General features: G+C 36.3%; 1 protein-coding gene across 1 annotated transcript in view; it reads right to left on the bottom strand.

The window, feature by feature from the left end:
* Positions 1-14631: 14631 nt before the first annotated feature.
* The window catches only part of ccnyl1 (cyclin Y-like 1), a 35443-nt gene continuing 31242 nt past the window's right edge, over positions 14632-18832 (bottom strand). Inside the window, exons 9-10 of the mRNA XM_079563469.1 lie at positions 17017-17179; positions 14632-14761 (exon numbers count right to left, since the gene is read on the bottom strand). Of these exons, the coding sequence (XP_079419595.1) occupies positions 14645-14761; positions 17017-17179 (280 nt within the window). The 3' untranslated portion in view covers positions 14632-14644. The remainder of the gene's footprint in view (positions 14762-17016; positions 17180-18832) is intronic.

Genomic DNA, 18832 nt, shown 5'->3' with positions numbered 1-18832 from the left:
CATCTTAATAGAAATGAATACGAACAGGAAGTACTAGCGCCCACAGCTTCAGCTCAGAGGAGCTAGCGTAGCCACATTGTGCTACAAGCCTATTGGAAAGAGAGACTATTTCATTGTCAACGGTGTTTTTTTTTTCGTTTGACACTCATGTGAGGATCTTTGGCGATCTCTCATGGGCCAAACCCGGCCCACAAAACAGCATCATCTGACCCACCGAGGCTAAACCTGATGTACCTGTAGATGATGTCATACTGTACATCTAACTATGAAACATTTGAACTTAAGGCGAGTTTTCCTGCATTTCTGTGATGCTGTGATGATGTTGTTGGTAAAGTTAAGAATGAGTTTTGGCCACAGCTCCATTTTAAATGAATGGCTTCCTCTTTCAGTGTGTTAGAAAATAAATCAGGTATAATGTGTTTTCCCTCAGACTGTTGTAGATTTAAGTATTGAACTGAACTGGAATCATGATCAAAAATGCCCTTTTCACAGAATCGAGTGCTGTTTTCAGACACTTGACCCCAAAAAATGTCGCCTCTGTTAAAGTCTCACTCGCTCCTTTAGCTTTGGTGACAGCAGAGGTTCTCAACCTGGGGAGAAATATTCAGGGGTCGCCGTGTTAAGAAAAAGAAAATATATATATATATTATTTCATTATGACATGTGTGCAGGGGCCGGACTGGGACTAAAACACGGCCCTGGACTCGGACCAGCCCGGCCCAAGTTAGTGTAAACACAAAGACGTATTCTGACATCAGTTTATAACAGGCCTAGTTTTTATTGCGTAATTGCTGCTTTGTCACCGATGAACAACAGAGCTGTTAAAGGAATAGAATAAAGATTTTTTTTTTTTTTTTTGCTGCTTCGCTGTGCGATTGCAAGGCCGGGGAGCAGCGCCCCTTACAGCCCCTCTGTCCTCCTCCACAATGGACCTATGGCCCGTCCGCCCCTGCATGTGTGTGCATTATTAGTTCATTTGGGGGGGGGTCATGAGCCACAGTCATAGCTACGATGGGGGTCGCGGCTCCAAAAGGTTGAGAACCACTGGATTCCAGCACATTCCCTGTGGCGTCGTTTCAAAAGCTTCTGCCACGTAGAAAGTTTATTATTCACTAAGATCTTGTATCGATGATGGAAGAGTGTGACCCATGTGCAAAGCCTCCTCCAGCACATCACAAAGATCCTCAATGGAGTTAAGATCTTGAATCTGCGGCGGCCGATCCGGGAACCACTTTTCCCCAATGTGAGTTTGATGAATCCATAACCTGGAATAACCTGGTCATTCAGGATGTTCATGCTGAAGACCTGCACTGGTAAAAACGCCATCTTCTCCTGGACAAACGGCTTGAAAAGTGCTTGAATTACAACAGTTTATGTTGATTTTGTGTATGTTCAGACTGTCTTTGAACAAACATTATTCTTGCTTAAAATAAGAAAAACGAACCTGTACACAAGAAATAAGACGTGAAACACTTGAAATGAGACCAAAAAGGCGCAGGTAAGGAAGTCAATGGTGAGAAGATCCAATATCTACACAAACCAGTGTTAATTTTGACATATTTTAATTTAGTTTTAGTCTTTTGACTAAAATGTAGTTTAATTTTAGTCGAGATTTAGTCAAAAAAATTGCATGTCATTTTAGTCGACTAAATTTAAGACTACTTTAGTGGACTTTGCATTGATAATCTTCATTATAATCATATTTAATGTTGTTCCTCTGCTTCATGTTTCTGCTCCACATGAACAAAGCTCAGAGCTGATCCTTTAAACATGATCTGAGGCTCTTTCAGACGCTCAATACAAGTTTGGATGATTTTAGTCTCTCCTTTTCATTTTTATTTAGTCTCATTTTAGTCGACTCAAATATCTGGACATTTTAGTCACAGTTTTTGTCTCATGAGAAACTTTTAATTTAGTTTTAGTCCAATTTTAGTCACAAAAATATCACTTTGACTAAAATTAAGACTAAATATTTCAGTCGACGACATTAACACTGACTCAAAATCAGCACAAATCCAAGAATTTCAAGCATTTTTCTGTCATTTTATCTCAGACGGGACGGCCTTTTTACAGTGAAACAGCTGCAGTTCATTAAATCCAGGTGGACGCGACATTTAGATCTTTACCCTCTGCTACCGAGTCCTTCATCTCAAAACACCTCAGTGTCTGACAAAACAAACCTAAAAAGTGACACTAGAACACAAGTCGACACAATGAACGTTAGTTTATACGTCAGATGGAAAATAGGGCTGTGCAATTAATTGAAATTCGATTACGATTTCGATTACAACAGTAAACGATTACAAAATTAGCATAATCGCAAAAAATCGCTTATAATTTTTTTATTTTTTTATTTTTTGGATTTTTGTCACTTTTTTGCTGGATTTTTTTAGGGAATTAAAATTAGGGGAAAAATGGAATTAATAAAATAGAAATATTAATAAGAGAAAAAAAATGGAGATAAAAAACAAGGTTAAAAGGTGTAAAAATGGAGCAAACATTCCGGAAAAAAAAGGGGAACATTTTGAAAAAAAATGTTTTGAAATTGACAAAAATAACTGAAAATAGGTTGAAAAAATTGATGGAAAAATTGGGAAAAGAGAAAAAGTGTAAAAATGGAGCAAACATTCGGGGAAAAAATTGGGGAAATTTTTGAAAAAAAATAAAAAAAATAGAAATTGACAAATGTGCAAAAATCCATTTTTTTATTTTTATTTTTGTTTTTTTTTCACATTTTTTTTTTTTCTTTTTCTAATTTTTAATTTTGGGATTTTTGTCACTTTTTTGCTGGATTTTTGTCACTTTTTTGCTGGATTTTTGTCACTTTTTTGCTGGATTTTTGTCACTTTTTTGATGGATTTTTGTCACTTTTTTGCTGGATTTTTGTCACTTTTTTGCTGGATTTTTGTCACTTTTTTGCCGGATTTTTGTCACTTTTTTGCCGGATTTTTGTCACTTTTTTGATGGATTTTTGTCACTTTTTTGCTGGATTTTTGTCATTTTTTTAATGGATTTTTGTCATTTTTTGCCGGATTTTTGTCACTTTTTTGATGGATTTTTGTCACTTTTCTGCTGGATTTTTTGTCACTTTTTTGATGGATTTTTTTTCACTTTTCTGCTGGATTTTTTTTCACTTTTTTGCTGGATTTTTTTTCACTTTTTTGCTGGATTTTTGTCACTTTTTTCCTGGATTTTTGTCACTTTTCTGCTGGATTTTTTTTAAAGGCAACAAATAATCGTTTGAATAATCGTGATTTCAATTATGACAAAAATAATCGTGATTATTATTTTTTCAATAATCGAGCCGCCCTAATGGAAAATACTGAATAAAAGTTCCCTTTAGACTCGCGACCCACTGAAAATGGCTCCGCGACCCCCGTTTTCCTTTATATAAAATGACCCAGTGGGACGTTCTGCCAGGACATCCAAAACACTGACACTTTCTCTCATTTTTAGATACTTTAACAGGTATTTGATCTCTAATTTACACAATAATATTTCTCAAAATCATCTTGGGGGCCAGAGGTTCTGCGCTGAAGGGCCGGCCGGATTTGACCCCTGACCTAAAACGTCCCGCTGAAAGGAGCCATGACACGTTTTAATGGAAGAAGAAAGTGTTGTAAACTCGACCTTCACAACCGCAGCTTCGTGCAAAGTTATACAATTTATTCAAACGTTTGTAGCCGACGTTCCCAGTGACGCTTTTCAAAGATAAAGTTCAAGGTCGTTCTCAGACGGCGTCCAGCAAACGCTACTAAAGTTATTTTTCCATTTATTCCTGAGAGAATCGGCCTGAGGGAAATCCACTTTCTATGGAGCAGCACCAGACAGACTTCATTTTTGTTTCAGAGACGTAATTTTATTTATTGCTGTAAATATCTGTGTAAAGCAGGAGCTGTACAGTGTGAAAGTCTATGATGAAGCGTAAAGACTCTAAGTTCTCATTTGCTCGTGTAATGTTGTACTTTTATAATGTTTTTGTTCCTTGTGTTGTTTTTGTGTGATTGAAAAGTAAATTTATCCCTGGGAAAAATGTATTAATTTATTGTAAAACTGGAATTCTATACAGACGCCGGCTCTGTTTGGCCTGGAATTAGACACATTTTTAGGTTTAGTTGTGATCGGGGCTGGAGCTGCTACTTTGTTCTCGATGCCAGAACTTTAGTGATACTTGGTTTTTGATACTGAAACCTGAACGATGGGGAGTTGATGAAATTGTCATAAAATAAAATAAAATGGGACAAATAATCTGGAAAAAAGTAGAGGAAATTGGAAAAATGGGTAGAAAATATTAGTGATGAAAAGTGTGTAAAAAGAGGTGGAAATTCGGGAGACATTGAGGAAAAAAATGTAGTAATAATTGGCAAAAATTAGGGAAAAAATTGAGGGAAAATTTGGTTAAAAAAAATAAAATAGAAATTGACAAAAATGTGTAAAAAAAAACAACAAAAAAATGAAAATAGGGGAAAATATTTGTAATGGAAAATAAAAATAAGGGGGAAAAAAAGGGAATCTTTTGGGGGGAAAAATTAATAAAAATAAATAAATAAGGGAAAAATAGGGAAAAATGGGGCAAACATTCGGGGAAAAAATGGGGGAAAATCAAAAATAAATAAATTAAAAAATAGAAATTGACAAAAATGTGTAAAAAAAAAAAAAAAACAGAAAAAAACTGACAATAGGGGAAATATTATTGATGGAAAAATAAGGTAAAAAAAAATAAAAAAGGTAATCCTTTGGGGTGGGGAAATTAATAACATTAATAACAAAAAAGTAAGGGAAAAGGTTTAAATATGGAGCAAACATTCCGGAAAAAAATTGGGAAAAATTTGAAAAAATAAAATAAAATAAATAAAAATAGAAATTGACCAAAATGTGCAAAAATAAAATAAAAAATGAAAATAGGGGAAATATTTGTAATGGAAAAATTGGGAAAAGAGAAAAAGTGTAAAAATAAGGTAAAAAAAAAAAAAAGCTAACATTTTTTTTATGGGGGGGGATTAAAAAAAAATGTGGAGAGAAAAAACAAGGGAAAAAGGTGTAAAAAAATGGGGGGAAAAATAATGATTTGAGCTGAAACAACCAAGTCACTTCCTTCAATGCTGCCCCTGGACCAACAGCATCAACACTAGTATTGTTTAACCCCTTAACTCCCGCCTGAACCGAGCACATTTTCTCCAGTTTGGCTTTACCCCAATCCAAAAGCTTCTGGAAAAAAGGTGTGAAAATAGCAACAAAACCGAGACGAAAACAGTGATGGAAATGTGACAAAAAAATGACAAAAATTGGATGAAAAAATTACGAAAAAATGTGCTAAAAATTGGACAAAAAATTACAAAAATGTGATAAAAATGTGACAAAAAAGTGAGAAAAATTGGATGAAAAATTGACGAAAAAATGACAAAAATGTGACAAAAAAATGACAAAAATTGGATGAAAAAATTACAGAAATGTGATAAAAAAAATTGACGAAAAAAATACAAAAATGTGATAAAAATGTGACCAAAAAATGACAAAAAAAATAGCCGAAAAAGTGACAAAAATGAGTTGAATGAAAAAAAATGAAGAAAAAAAATGTGCTGACGTGAGGAAAAAGATCCTCTCGGTTCAGGCGGGAGTTAACAGGTTAACAGCCCCAGCCCAGTGGATCAACATTTGTAACAAACACATATAAATCTGCTCATTATGTTTCCCCTGATCCCGTTTTGAATCCGTCTGTTCTGTGTAAACGTGAAGCTGCGACGGCTCCTGGACCAGCTCTTCAATTCATGTGTTTGAGTTTGAAATGTGGAATAAAACTGTCTTGAACCGTTGCCATTGTTTGTTAAGTGTTGCAGGAATGTGTGAATCACAAACACTCACCCTGATATTGTACATGTTTTAGTGGTGGGGAGAAACCAGCACCTGGAGGAAACGAGGAGAACCTGCAAACTCCACAAAACATGAAATATATGAGAAGGTGAGAAAATAGCGACAAAACTGAGACGAAAACAATGATGGAAATGTGACAAAAAAGTGAGAATAATTTGACGAAAAATTGCGGAAAAAAGAAAGAAAGGACGAAAGAGTGATAGGAATTTGACAAAAAAATGCGAATAATTTGACGAAGAAGTGACCAAAAAATGGACCAAAAAAAATCGGAAAATTTGACAAAAAATTTAGAAAAAATGGATGAAAAAGTGACAAAAAAAATGACGAAAATTTGACGAAAAAGTGACAAAAAATTGACAAAAAAAGTGATAAAATGTGACGGAAAAAAAATGAGGCAAAATGTAGAAAAAATTTATGAAAAAATTACAAAAAAGTCACGAAAATTTGACAAAAAATTTAGAAAAAAAAGGACGAAAAAGTGACAAAAAAATGGACCAAAAAAATGGAAAAAAAATTTGACCAAAAATTTAGAAAAAAATGACGAAAAAGTGACAAAAAATTACAAAAAATGTACAAAAAATTTAGAAAAAATGGATGAAAAAGTGACAAAAAATTGACAAAAAAGTGATAAAAATGTGACGGAAAAAAAAATGAAAAATTTGACAAAATGTAGAAAAAATTTATGAAAAAATTACAAAAAAATTACAAAAAAGTCACGAAAATTTGACAAAAAAGATAGAAGAGATAAATGACTTCAAATACATTCCTTCAGTGCACACGACAGGTTTTAATGCTTTGGAAAATGACTTATTTTGAAGTAAAACATCTGCTTAAGTCATAATTATGTTATTTCAGTGAAGCAGCAGTTTTGTTGGGCAGAAAAGTTACTTGAATTTTAACAGTTTAACCTCTAACCCCCCGCCTTAACTGCTCCGCAAAAAGTGGATTCTAAGCAAGTAAAAAATGTCTGACTTTAAGAAATAAGTTCTTATTTTTCCCCTAAAAAGTAATAATGTTTAGTGGAGCAAAGTTTTCTTGAGAAAAAATAAAATCTAGCCATTTCTTGTTCAGATAAATTTACTAAAAAACATAATTAAAATAAGACAAGAAAGAAAAAGTTTTTGAATCTTCTTCAGCTTCAGAACATTTTACTTAAATCAAGCAACATTTAAGTAAAATACCCACCATTTTTCACTAAATAAGAATGTTTTCCTTAAATTATTCCATTTACTGAGGACATTTTGCTTAATTCTAGTTATTGATTTGCTTAAATTTAGTGTTTGTTTCTTGTTTTATGATGAGAAAAATATTCTAGAAATAAGAATTCTTAGAAAAGAAAAAAATGCTGACGCCATTGGCAGAATTTTTTCCTTAAAACAAGAAAAAACGTCTTATTTTACGATTGTTTTCCTTGGTTTTAGGAGGGCACTTTTTGCAGTGTGAGCACATTTTCTCCAGCTTTACCCAAATCTAATCTTCTCGACTGGAGAGCAATAGGCCAGTGTAGCGCCTCATTTGAAAGCTAAGACCTACAAAACTGATCTAAGTGGATCTTTTTCCTTGCGTTGTTGCCACTTTTTCCATCGTTTTTATCACTTATTTGTTGGACGTTTGTTTTGTTTTTATCACGTTTTGATGTTTCTTATTGTTGCGTTTTCACCCTCATTTTAGTCGCCTTTTCGTAAAAAAAATGTGTCGTTTTTTCATTTCTTTTTTGATGTTTTTCTTAATGCGTTTGTTACATTTTTGAAGTTTCTTTTTGTCGCCATTTTGACACTGTTTTAAAGGAGCTTATACATGTGGGTAATGCTAAGCTGGAGAAAACGTGCTCTGATCAGGCGGGGGTTAAGAAACGGTTTGCCTTCATCTATGTCACTTCCTGTCAGTGTCTAATAAGGAAGTGAAACTAAAAACATCACAAAATGCAGCTCCAGAGTTGCTTCCATGGAAACTACTCCTTTTTCCTCCTCTGTTTTATGGAAATCGGCCTGAAATCCGATATATCGAGGCGGGAAAATATCGCGATAAAAATTGATCTTTTTCCTTACGTCATCAGGTTTTTTTCTCACTAATTTTTGTAACTTTTTTGTAATTTTTTTGTCAAATAGTAAATGTTTTGTCACTTTTTGTCACATGTTCATCATTTTTTCATCATTTTTTTGTCCATTTTTTGTGACATTTTTGCCATTTTTTCCATAATTTTTCCATCCATTTTTTTGTCCATTTTTTGTCAACTTTTGCCACTTTTTCATCATTTTTTTTTGTCACATTTTTGTCATTTTTTCGTCAGTTTTTTATTAAATTTTTGTCATTTTTATTGTTACATTTTTGTCATTTTTTGTCAAATTTTCGGCAATTTTTCGTCACTTTATTGTCATTTTTTTGTCATTTTTTTGTCACATTTCCATCATTGTTTTCGTCTCAGTTTTGTTGCTCTTTTCTCACCTTTTTCCCAGAAGCTTTTGGATTGGGGTAAAGCCAAACTGGAGAAAATGTGCTCGGTTCAGGTGGGAGTTAAGGGGTTAATCATATCCTAAAATCCAAATCCAAACATGGATCGTTTCTGTTTTTTACTGAACGATAAGTCGATGTAGTAATTATCGTGACTTGTGTTTGAGAAGTACACAAGGCCGTGGGAACCCAGGGTGCTGAGGGCGCTGCAGCACCCCCTGGTGGATAGTTTGTGAACTGCAGGCAATATTAACCCCTTAACTCCCACCTGAACCGAACACATTTTCTCCAGCTTTACCCCAATCCAAAAGCTTCAGGAGAAAAGCTGTGAACAACAAAACTGAGACGAAAACAAGGATGAAAATGTGAAAAAAAAGTGAGAAAACATTGACGAGAAAGTGACAAAAAATTTACATAAAGTGAGAAAAATTTGCAAAAAAGTGAGAAAAATTTGACGAAAAATTGCGGAAAAAAATGACAAAAATGAATTTGACAAAAAAATTACAAAAAATGTATAAAAAAAATGACAAAAATGGACAAAAATTTGACCAAAAAAAAAATGTGAATAATTTGACGAAGTGACCAAAAAAATCGAAAAATGTGAAAAAATTTTAGAAAAAATTGATGAAAAAGTGAAAAAAACATTTTTTTTTAAATTTGACGAAAAAGCGATAAGAATATGCCCAAAAATGTGAATAATTTGACGAAGAAGCGACCAAAAAATTGACCAAAAAATCGAAAGTTTTGACAAAAATTTAGAAAAAAATTACGAAAAAGTGACAAAAAAATTACTAAAAAGTGATAAGAATTTGACCAAAAAAAAAATCAAAAAAATTGACGAAAAAAATCAAAAAAATTGACGAAAAAGTGACAAAAAAAAGTTACAAAAAAATTACAAAAAATGTACAAAAATTTTACAAAAAAGTCACAAAAATTTTACAAAAATGTGATGAAAAACAATCTGCTGTGAGGAAAAAGATCCATTTAGTTTTGTAGGTCTTTCAAATGAGGCGTTACACTGGCCTACAGGATTTGGGTAAAGCTGAACTGGAGAAAACGCTCTCGGTTCAGGCGGGAGTTAAGAGGTTAATAAACAGGATTTATGCACAGAAACAGTATTTCGGGGGTACATTCTGTCCCTCAGCGCCCCCTCACTAAAACACCTCCCCACGGCTCTGGAAGTACTTGTACATATTCTCATTAAAGCACCGGGAAAGTCGCGTGAACGAAGAAGAAACGTGACAAACAACAAAGCGACGACACAGGCCCTTTTGTTCATGATTAGTGTTTATTTAAAATGGTCCATCTGCAAATGGTTCTGTTAAAAACACGACGGTTCACAGCTAAGGCCTACACAGTAAGCAACGAGGAGCGCCCCCCTGTGGCCTGCGGAGTTTGTTCAGGACCGGGGCAGCACAATACTGTTTAAACGGACTTCACCGATGGACCGAACCATTCTTCACATTCTGTAAACGAGAGTCTCACCGGGATCGTACGGGCTCGAAGGCGGCGGCTTCTGAGGGACGTTTCTGATGAAGATACGGAGTCACTGCAGAGGAATCGAGTCTGAACCAGGACTGAACCAAACACTCTCAAATCAACCCTTTTCTCCAGCTTCAAACACACAAACCTTCATGTTTCACTGGCTCCTGGTAAAAGAATCTACATAGAAAAAGAATATCTAGTCTAGAATATCCCCTAAAACCAAACTACTTCACATTTTGTCATCAGGGCGTCTGGTTTAAAATGGAAAAATTCTGAATATGCACATGGTGTAATAAACTCTAGCCCTCTTTGTGTTACTAGGACAAAATATCGGATCGGACTTGGATCGCAATACTTTGTGCTGCAATACTAAGCATCAATACTTTTTCAAGTATCGCAATACTTATATTTCATCAAACAGGGGAAAGAGAAATGGAGAAAACAACTTCATAGCAAAAATATGTGGTCAGTTGGGGAAAATTAAAAAAAAAAAAAAAAAGAAAATAACGAGATTTAAGGTCATAATTTTGACCTTAAATCTCGTAATTTCGACTTCCCGTTGGGCTTTTATTTTTTAACATGGCGGAAACGGGCTTCCATAAGAAATTGACAAATATGTGACAAATATGTGTTAAAAAAAACTGAAAACAGGGGAAATATTTGTAATGGAAAAATTGGGAAAAGAGAAAAAGTGTAAAAATTAGGTTAAAAAAAAAAAAAAAGGGAATCTTTTGGGGGGAAAATTAATAAAATTTGAGAAAAAAAAAAAAAGGGAAAAAGCTGTAAAAAAAAATAAAAAATGGGGCAGAGGAAAGAGAATTGGAAAAAACAACTTTATAGCAAAAATATGTGTCAGTTTCAGCTAAAACTGCAACTGAGTATTTTTTGATCCATGATTTTATGAACTTCTACAGTAAAAATGGTCGAGCGATGTCATGATTTTCAAATTAATTTAGATTTAAAGCAGCACTAAGTAACTCTTGCCCCTAGAGGCCATGAGCGCCACTGCAGGTGTCATTGTGACATTAACATATAAAAAAAAAAATGGGACATTGGAAAAATGGGTAAAAATGAGGAAAAGAAATTGGGAGAAATAAGGGAAAAGTGTGTAAAAAAGAGGTGGAAATTCGGGAGACATTGAGGAAAAAATTGTAATAAAAATTGGCAAAAATTTGGGATAAAATGGAGGGAAAATTGAAAAATTAATTAATAAAAATTAATATCATTGTGGAGAAAAAAAAAAACAAGGGAAAAAGATGTAAAAATGGGCCAAACATTCCAGAAAAAAATTGGGGAAAATTTTGAAAACAAAAAGAATAGAAATGGACAAAAATGTGTAAAAAAAAAAAAAAGAAAAGAAGAAAAAACTGAAAAAAAAGGGGAAATATTTGTAATGGAAAAAATTAGGAAAAGAGAAAAAGTGTAAAAAAAAAAAAAAAAAGGGGGATCTTTTGGGGGGGGGGGGAATTAATAAAATTGTGGAGAAAAAAAAAATAAGGGGAAAAGGTGTAAAAAAAAAAAATGGGGCAGAGGAAAGAGAATTGGAAAAAACAACTTTATATAAAAAATATTATAATATATATATAATTAAGTAACTCATGCCCCTAGAGGCCATGAGCGCCACTGCAGGTGTCGTAGCATGTTACGTTTTTTTTACTCAGTAATTGTCCGTGAGAGTAAATACTTCGCTGACGTGAAAGACAAAGGGACAGAGGGATATTGTTCATCCAATTACACAAGAGAGATTATTTGTTTTTCACTCAAACTTTGTACTATAGCTGTAAATACTGTTTAAGTGGTGCTAGCCCTCAGTTAGCTTTGCCCGTTAGCCTGTTAGCTTCTTCTCCGTGATTCCATTAGTGTCCACATCTCCACCAGGGGGAGACGAAAGACCCTCCATCCAATCCTCCCATAAACACTTGTATCACCCCCACAGGGACTACGGGAAGGATTTATTAAGGTAAAAGAGTTACTTAGCGCTGCTTTAATGCAATCTAATTCAATGCTTTAAGGCCTTGATTTTGGCACAATTAGCTACAACTTTTCAGACCCGCTTTAGTGCTGATTTCATCTCGATCTAGACCTGGTGTGAACAGTTTGAGGAACCAGTGAATCAGATCCATCCCGTCCTGGCAAAATGAGAACTGGCATAAATAAATGAACATAACCTTCTCCTTCATTGGCACTAACCCCACGAGAGTCTTCTCAAACCGAGCTCTCTTCGCCTTTTCGACCTTTCCGACACGAGCCGCTTTCGTCGCCGCCTTCGAGCCCGTTCTCCCGGCGGACGTGGGGAAGTAACATCTCCTAGAAACGTCGAATCCTTTGCAGACTTATTTTACATACGTTTTGGCATCAGTCCCGTTTGTTTTCAGCGTGGGTTAAATAGATTTTATTCATAATGCGATCGTGAAACGGCAGAAAGACGTTGAGGTGAAGTGAGAACATCTGGATTCTGAGCAGCTGTGGTTTGACACTAAAAACGATTTTCAGAAACGGCCCGATCGATGCAGGGGATTCCTTCATTACTTTGGCAGCTCATGTTTTACTCGCTGAAATGAACTGAAAAGGGCTTTAAAAACACTTTACAAGCCACAACTATTGCACCTTTTTGACCTTTCGCTAAAGCCCCGCCCCCTTAGCAAGTGCTGCTAACGCCGTCAAGAAGTGGAGTTTAACATATGTCATGTAAACGAGGGAGAAGAGTTTGTTAGTGACTCTTTTTGGTGCAATACCAGCGCGATATCCTCCAGATCAAGGCAAAATTAGTTACAATGTGCAGGGTAGGAATATATTTTAAATATCCGCTAAAGGTCAGCACACACTACACAACTTTTCTAGTCGCAAACGATTTTATATAGAATGGGGGGTCCACACGACACGATTCTGACAAACAGCTGATGTTTTATAACACAGCGCGTCTGTCGTCTCTACGGCTTCAAAACTGACCCCAAATCCGCAAAGACAGGCCTGTGTTTGTGAGCGCGGGATAACGTGTGTGTCCCGATTGGTCAACGGTGTCAACAATGTCACAACACCGCAGCGCTAGCTTACTGCTACTACCAAGCTTCAACTGGGCTATAGTTCTGTCACATGGAGATAAAAGTCGGCGACAGGAAGAAGCGGGACGTGTTTCAGTGGATTTAATAAGAAAAGGAGACGGGCGTCGACCTCAGGATGGAGGAGACGGAGGAGAAAGCGGGGAGGCTAGTCGTCGTTAGCATCGAGGTGAAGCTAAACAGTTCGTCTCCAAACTCAGTAAGAGCCGCTAAACTCTGTTCGTGGTTGAAATGTAGCTGGAAAAGGTGGTTGTGGTGAACGTTTGGTGATATAAAGTTGAAATGAGTTGTTTGTGCCGCTGGTTTAACAGAGAAGTGAAAAAAGGAGGCGCGGCCGTGTTTTTCTGTCTTTATATCTCTCTGTCATGCACATTTGTGTCGGTAAAATCACCCACGTTTCTCCCGTGCGTCCAAAATCGGGCTTAAAAATCAAACATGTTTGATTTCCTACGACTGGAGTCTAGTCGCGTCTTTCTACCCCCCCACACTACACGACCCGACTCTGTGTGACGCCTTCGACTGAGAATTAGAGCGAAATCGGGCATAAAAGTCGTGTAGTGTGGGCCGACCTTAAGGGACACAACTAGCGAGGTCAAAGCACCGACCAGAAATCAGAAAATAAAATCCCTAATGCTGCTTTAAATGTAACCGGCACAGTCATGTGGACTAGTCCTGCTCTTGCACTACCGCTTCTCCTCCTTTTGTTAAGCTAGTGATGAGAAATATGAGTGTGTTAAGCTAGCTGCTTGCTAACAGTACAGAAGCCAGGTCGGTTAGTGCTAGATCGTCTGCTCTGGAGGGACAGTCTGCTGTGAAAACGTGGAAAAAAAAATGTGAAAAATTGTTGTCACATATTTATCACATTTTTGTCATTTTTTCGTCAATTTTGAATCCATGTTTTGTCACATTTTTGTCATTTTTTTGTCATTTTTCAATCAATTTTTGTCCTTTTTTTGTCACATTTTTGACATTTATTTATCAATTTTTTGTGACATTTTTGTGACATTTTTGCCACTTTTCCATCAATTTTTCGTCACTTTTTTATCAATGCTTTCTCACTTTTTTGTCACATTTCCATCATTGTTTTCGTCTCAGTTTTGTTGCTATTTTCACAGCTTTTTTCCAGAAGCTTTTGAATTGGGGTAAAGCCAAACTGGAGAAACTGTGCTCGGTTCCGGTGGGAGTTAAGGGGTTAATTTTATTAGGATTAGGATTAGGATTATTTGTATTTTTAGACAAACCAACACATAGATCTATACAAAATCACAGCAGACCGTCCCTCCGGAGCAGACGATCTAGCACTGACCAGCCAGGTCCCCCGTTGCTTTGTGTGGCGATGTCCAGCAACAGCAGCTCATGAAACTCTTGGCAAACGACTGGACGGACGTTAAACAAGTCTTACCCGGGCCTACAAGCTAGCAGGAACCGTTTCTGCTTTGTTTTTTTTGGCTTTGAAGCGAGGAAAAACCCACCACGTTTCACTATTTTCTATGACCTTAGATCCGGAGAGTGGCGTGTGATTGGACGGTGGCCGTTTTGGGGCGGGGTTTTGCAAAACGTCAATTATTGTTACTTTTAAATGTCAAACCCTTTGCTCAAAATCAAGACGTCGCTTCGCTCGAAACGCTCCTCACTTTCTGCCGTGTTCAGAAGAAAAGGCGGATAAATACTTTGTAAATTTGATGCTTGTTCTGAGGGTCTGGTGGTGCAGTTGGAAGTGTTTGTTCTGGAGCGACACGGAGAAGGGGAGGAGTTTCGCGGCGTCGGGACCTCGGCTCCTACGACAGCACGGCGTTGGTGTGGCGGATCCCGATCAGGTTGTCTGCGCTGAGCGAGCGCCTCATGGCGGCGCGGCTCAGGTCTTTGTACTTGTCCTCGCACAGGCGGGAGATGGCCTGAGGGGGGAGACACGCACCACATTATTTACAAGCTTTAAAACTAAAAGAGTTACACCTGCCTCCTTCAAATACTATGGGTGCTTTTCATTTCGAAGGCACAGTTTATTTGTTTGGACATTTTCCACAGGGAATTGCGTAGCCGTGTATCAGAGGCGCCATTATTTACTTAATTCAACAGTGACACTAAAATATAAACAAAACTGCTAGGCCTATGCTGTTTGCATGAATAAAAGAGCAGAGGACATATTGGTAATATATATTGGGAGGTCCCGTTCACGGTAAAGGTCCCGAGTCGTCTGTGAAACTTACATGGCTGCTCAATCTCCTCCTATGCAGCCTGTTTCTTAAAGGAACAGGCCACCGTTTTTACACACTGAGATATGTTCTTACCTGAGCTGTGACGAGTTCTTTAGGACCTGTCTGATCTTCAGTCACGTAAACACAGCGCAGACGGCGTTAGCATTTAGCCTCTCCCTCTCTCCTCTATAGCTCCAAAACAGGTCAAGATAGAAGCTACCAAGCTCTTCCACGTTTTCCCTATTTAAATATGGTTACGTGAAGTGTTCCACTACAAAGTATAATTACACACAATTAAACAATGTGGATTTTCTAAGCGGATAAAAGGGGGAACTATATTGTCAGGCGTAATAATACCAGGAGTAGTTTGGCATCCACGCAGTAAAGTGAAGATTACTGCGCGGATTTCGAACGACTCCTGGTATTATTACGCCGTCACGTAACCATATTTAAATCGGGAAAACGTGGAAGAGCTTGGTAGCTTCTATCTTGACCTGTTTTGGAGCTATAGAGGAGAGAGGGAGAGGCTAAATGCTAACGCCGTCTGCGCTGTGTTTACGTGACTGAAGATCAGACAGGTCCTAAAGAACTCGCCACAGCTCAGGTAAGAACATATCTCAGTATGGAAAAACTAAGGCCTGTTCCTTTAAAAGTACATAAAGGTGGGGTTAGCGGAGCTTCGACAGAGCTCCAGAGCTTCAAAATGCTTCCATTATTACGGGCTGATATACAAAAACCCGCATGATTAAAAATACTTCACCCACCCCAGCGTTGTCACATGGGTAATAGCGACTTTTAGAAAAAATAAAACCCTTTGGAGCCAGGCTTTTAAGCCGCTCTAGGGAGGTCTGAAGTCCCATTAGAATCCTGTTTCCCAAGTGTCTTTTGAAGTCACCCCTGGCCACCAGGGGGTGGTATTACAGCAATGCCCCGAGGACCATAGAGAAGCACGTTCCACGCCCATTAGCAGAGGAGAACAATCTTCTCTATCTGACCGTTTGCTAAATTCACTTTACATCAGTTCTGTTGTTTTGTCTTTACAATATTTACAATATTTACAATTACCACAAAGCAAATTCCAGATGTAATATTCTAGTGGATTTTACAATGGGACAAAGCTGAAGTTACTGTTAGTGTGGCCGTCTATCTCAATTCAGCTTTAAGGCCCCTTAATCAACTGCCCACCCCTGCCCTCGTGGTTAGAGGCGATTGCAGACGGAACTCTGTAATATAGAATCCAATGCAGACTTTACATCTCCCAAAAACAACTTAACCTCTTAACTCCCGCCTGAACCGAGAGGATCTTTTTCCTCACGTCATTTTTCCATCATTTTTTTTGTTGGGTAGTCAACTCATTTTTTTGTAACTCATTTTTTTGGGTCATTTTTTGTCACATTTTTGTCATTTTTTCGTCAACTTTTTGTCTTTTTTGTGGTCATTTTTTCGTCAACGTTTTGTCATTTTTTTTGTGCAATTTTTTCATCTAATTTTGGTCATTTTTTGGTCATTTTTTTTTTGTAGTTTTTGTGACATTTTTTGCCACTTTTTCATCAATTTTTTTGTCACTTTTTTGTCAAATTTTTCTCACTTTTTTGTCACATTTTCATTATTGTTTTTGTCTCAGTTTTGTTGCTATTTTCACACCTTTTTTGGATTGGGGTAAAGCCAAACTGGAGAAAATGTGCTCGGATCAGGTGGGAGTTAAGGGGTTAAAAGCCCGGCAACAAAGCATTTACTTTATTATGTCTAAAGATAGAGTTTCCTCCTATGATGACCTTTTAGAAACAGAGTCTGGCATCATGGATTCTAATGTAAATGGGGAGGGGTGAGGAATGGTGGCCTATCCTGGGTTCACTTTTAATTTGAAGGATTGTTGGTGCTTTAGACTCTCTAGTTTTGAGTGCTTTGATTCTTCGGTTTCTTGTTTTTTGTCTCTTCTTGGGTCTTTTACTCACCTCTAGTTTCTGGGCCCTCTGGTTGTTGAGCGGCTCCAGGGGGAAGCTGAGGTTGTTGTCGTCGGCGAGTTGTCTCAGGTCGAAGTAGTATTTTGCGTAAACACTCGCCGGGACGTTAATGTTGAACTGCAGGAGCTCCAGGAAGTGACGCTCCATCTCGTTCCTGTGGAAACACGAGAAACTAAAAACAAAAGCCCGACACAAAACTGAACCAAGGGATGTGAAAATTAACTGCTTTAACTGAGCACGTTTAATCGGCTTCACCCAAATCTAAAAGCTTCTTGAAAAAAGCATCAAAAGAGCAACAAAAATGTGACTAAATGGTGATGAAAATGGAACAAAAAAGCGACAAAAAAGGGACAAAAAAAATGATGAAAATTCAAACCCACAAAATGATGGAAATGGAAGAAAAAAAGATTAAAATGGGGCAAAAATGCAACAAAAAAGGAAAAAAAAAAATGATGAAAATTCAAAAAAAAAAAAGATGGAAATGGAAGAAAAAAAGATTAAAATGCAACAAAAAAGTGACATTTTTTTTATGAAAATTCAACCAAAAAATGATGAAAATGGAAGAAAAAAAAAAGATGAAAATGGAACAAAAATGCAACAAAAAATGATTAAAATTCAACAAAATAATGATGAAAATGGAAGAAAAAAGTGACAAAAAAGATGAAAATGGAAGAAAAAAAATGATTAAAATGGAACAAAAATGCAACAAAAAAATTATGAAAATTCACCAAAAAAATGATGAAAATGGAAGAAAAAAAAGATGAAAATGGAACAAAAATGCAACAAAAAATATTTAAAATTCAACAAAAAAATGATGAAAATGGAAGAAAAAAGTGACAAAAAAGATGAAAATGGAAGAAAAAAAACGATGAAAATGGAACAAAAATTCAACAAAAAATGATGAAAATGGAAGAATAAAAGATGAAAATGGAAGAAAAATGCAACAAAAAAATGACTAAAATTCAACAAAAAAGTGACAAAAAAGATGAAAATTCAACCAAAAAAATGATGAAAATGGAAGAAAAAAAAGATGAAAATGGAACAAAAATGCAACAAAAAAGTGACAAAAAAAAAGATGAAAATGAAAAAAAAAATGATGAAAATGGAAGAAAAAATGATGAAAATGCAACAAAAAAAGGCTGAAAATGGAACAAAAAAGTGACAAAAAAGATGAAAATTCAACAACAAAAAAATTATGAAAATGGAAGAAAAATGCAACAAATAAATTATTAAAATTCAACAAAAAAGTGACAAAAAAAGATGAAAATGGAATAAGAAAAAAATGATGAAAATGGAACAAAAAATGCAACAAAAAAGTGACAAAAAAAGATGAAAATTCAACAAAAAAAATTATGAAAATGGAAGAAAAAAATGACAAAAAAGTGATGACAACGCAGCAAAACATGGAACAAAATAAGACACCACAAATGTGACGAAAAAGTGACGACAGCACGGCCACAACACAAGGTAAAATCTCTGATCCGTTTTGTAGCTTACAGGCTGGTCGGTCGCTTTTAGATTTGGGTAAAGCTGTACTGGAGAAAATGTGGCTGGTTCAGGCGGGGGGGTATGAGGTTAAAAGAGACGAGAACTCAACATAAACACTTCAGAAATGTGACACAAAAGGGTAAAGGTGGGGGTGAGGGGTTATGGTTAACTTTATTTTGCGTCTAAACCAGCTCCAGGAAGTGACGCTCCATCTCGTTCCTGTGGAAACACGAAACCAAGGCGTCGTTTTGTCAAAAGCCCGACACAAAACTAAACTACGGGATGTGAAAATTAACTGCTTTAACTGAGCACGTTTAAT

The sequence above is a fragment of the Gobius niger genome (genome assembly GCF_951799975.1).
Source record: "Gobius niger genome assembly, chromosome: 9".
Classification (NCBI taxonomy): Eukaryota; Metazoa; Chordata; class Actinopteri; order Gobiiformes; family Gobiidae; genus Gobius; species Gobius niger.
Note: the sequence above shows the minus strand (reverse complement) of the source record. Positions and strands in the feature narration are given on the sequence as shown.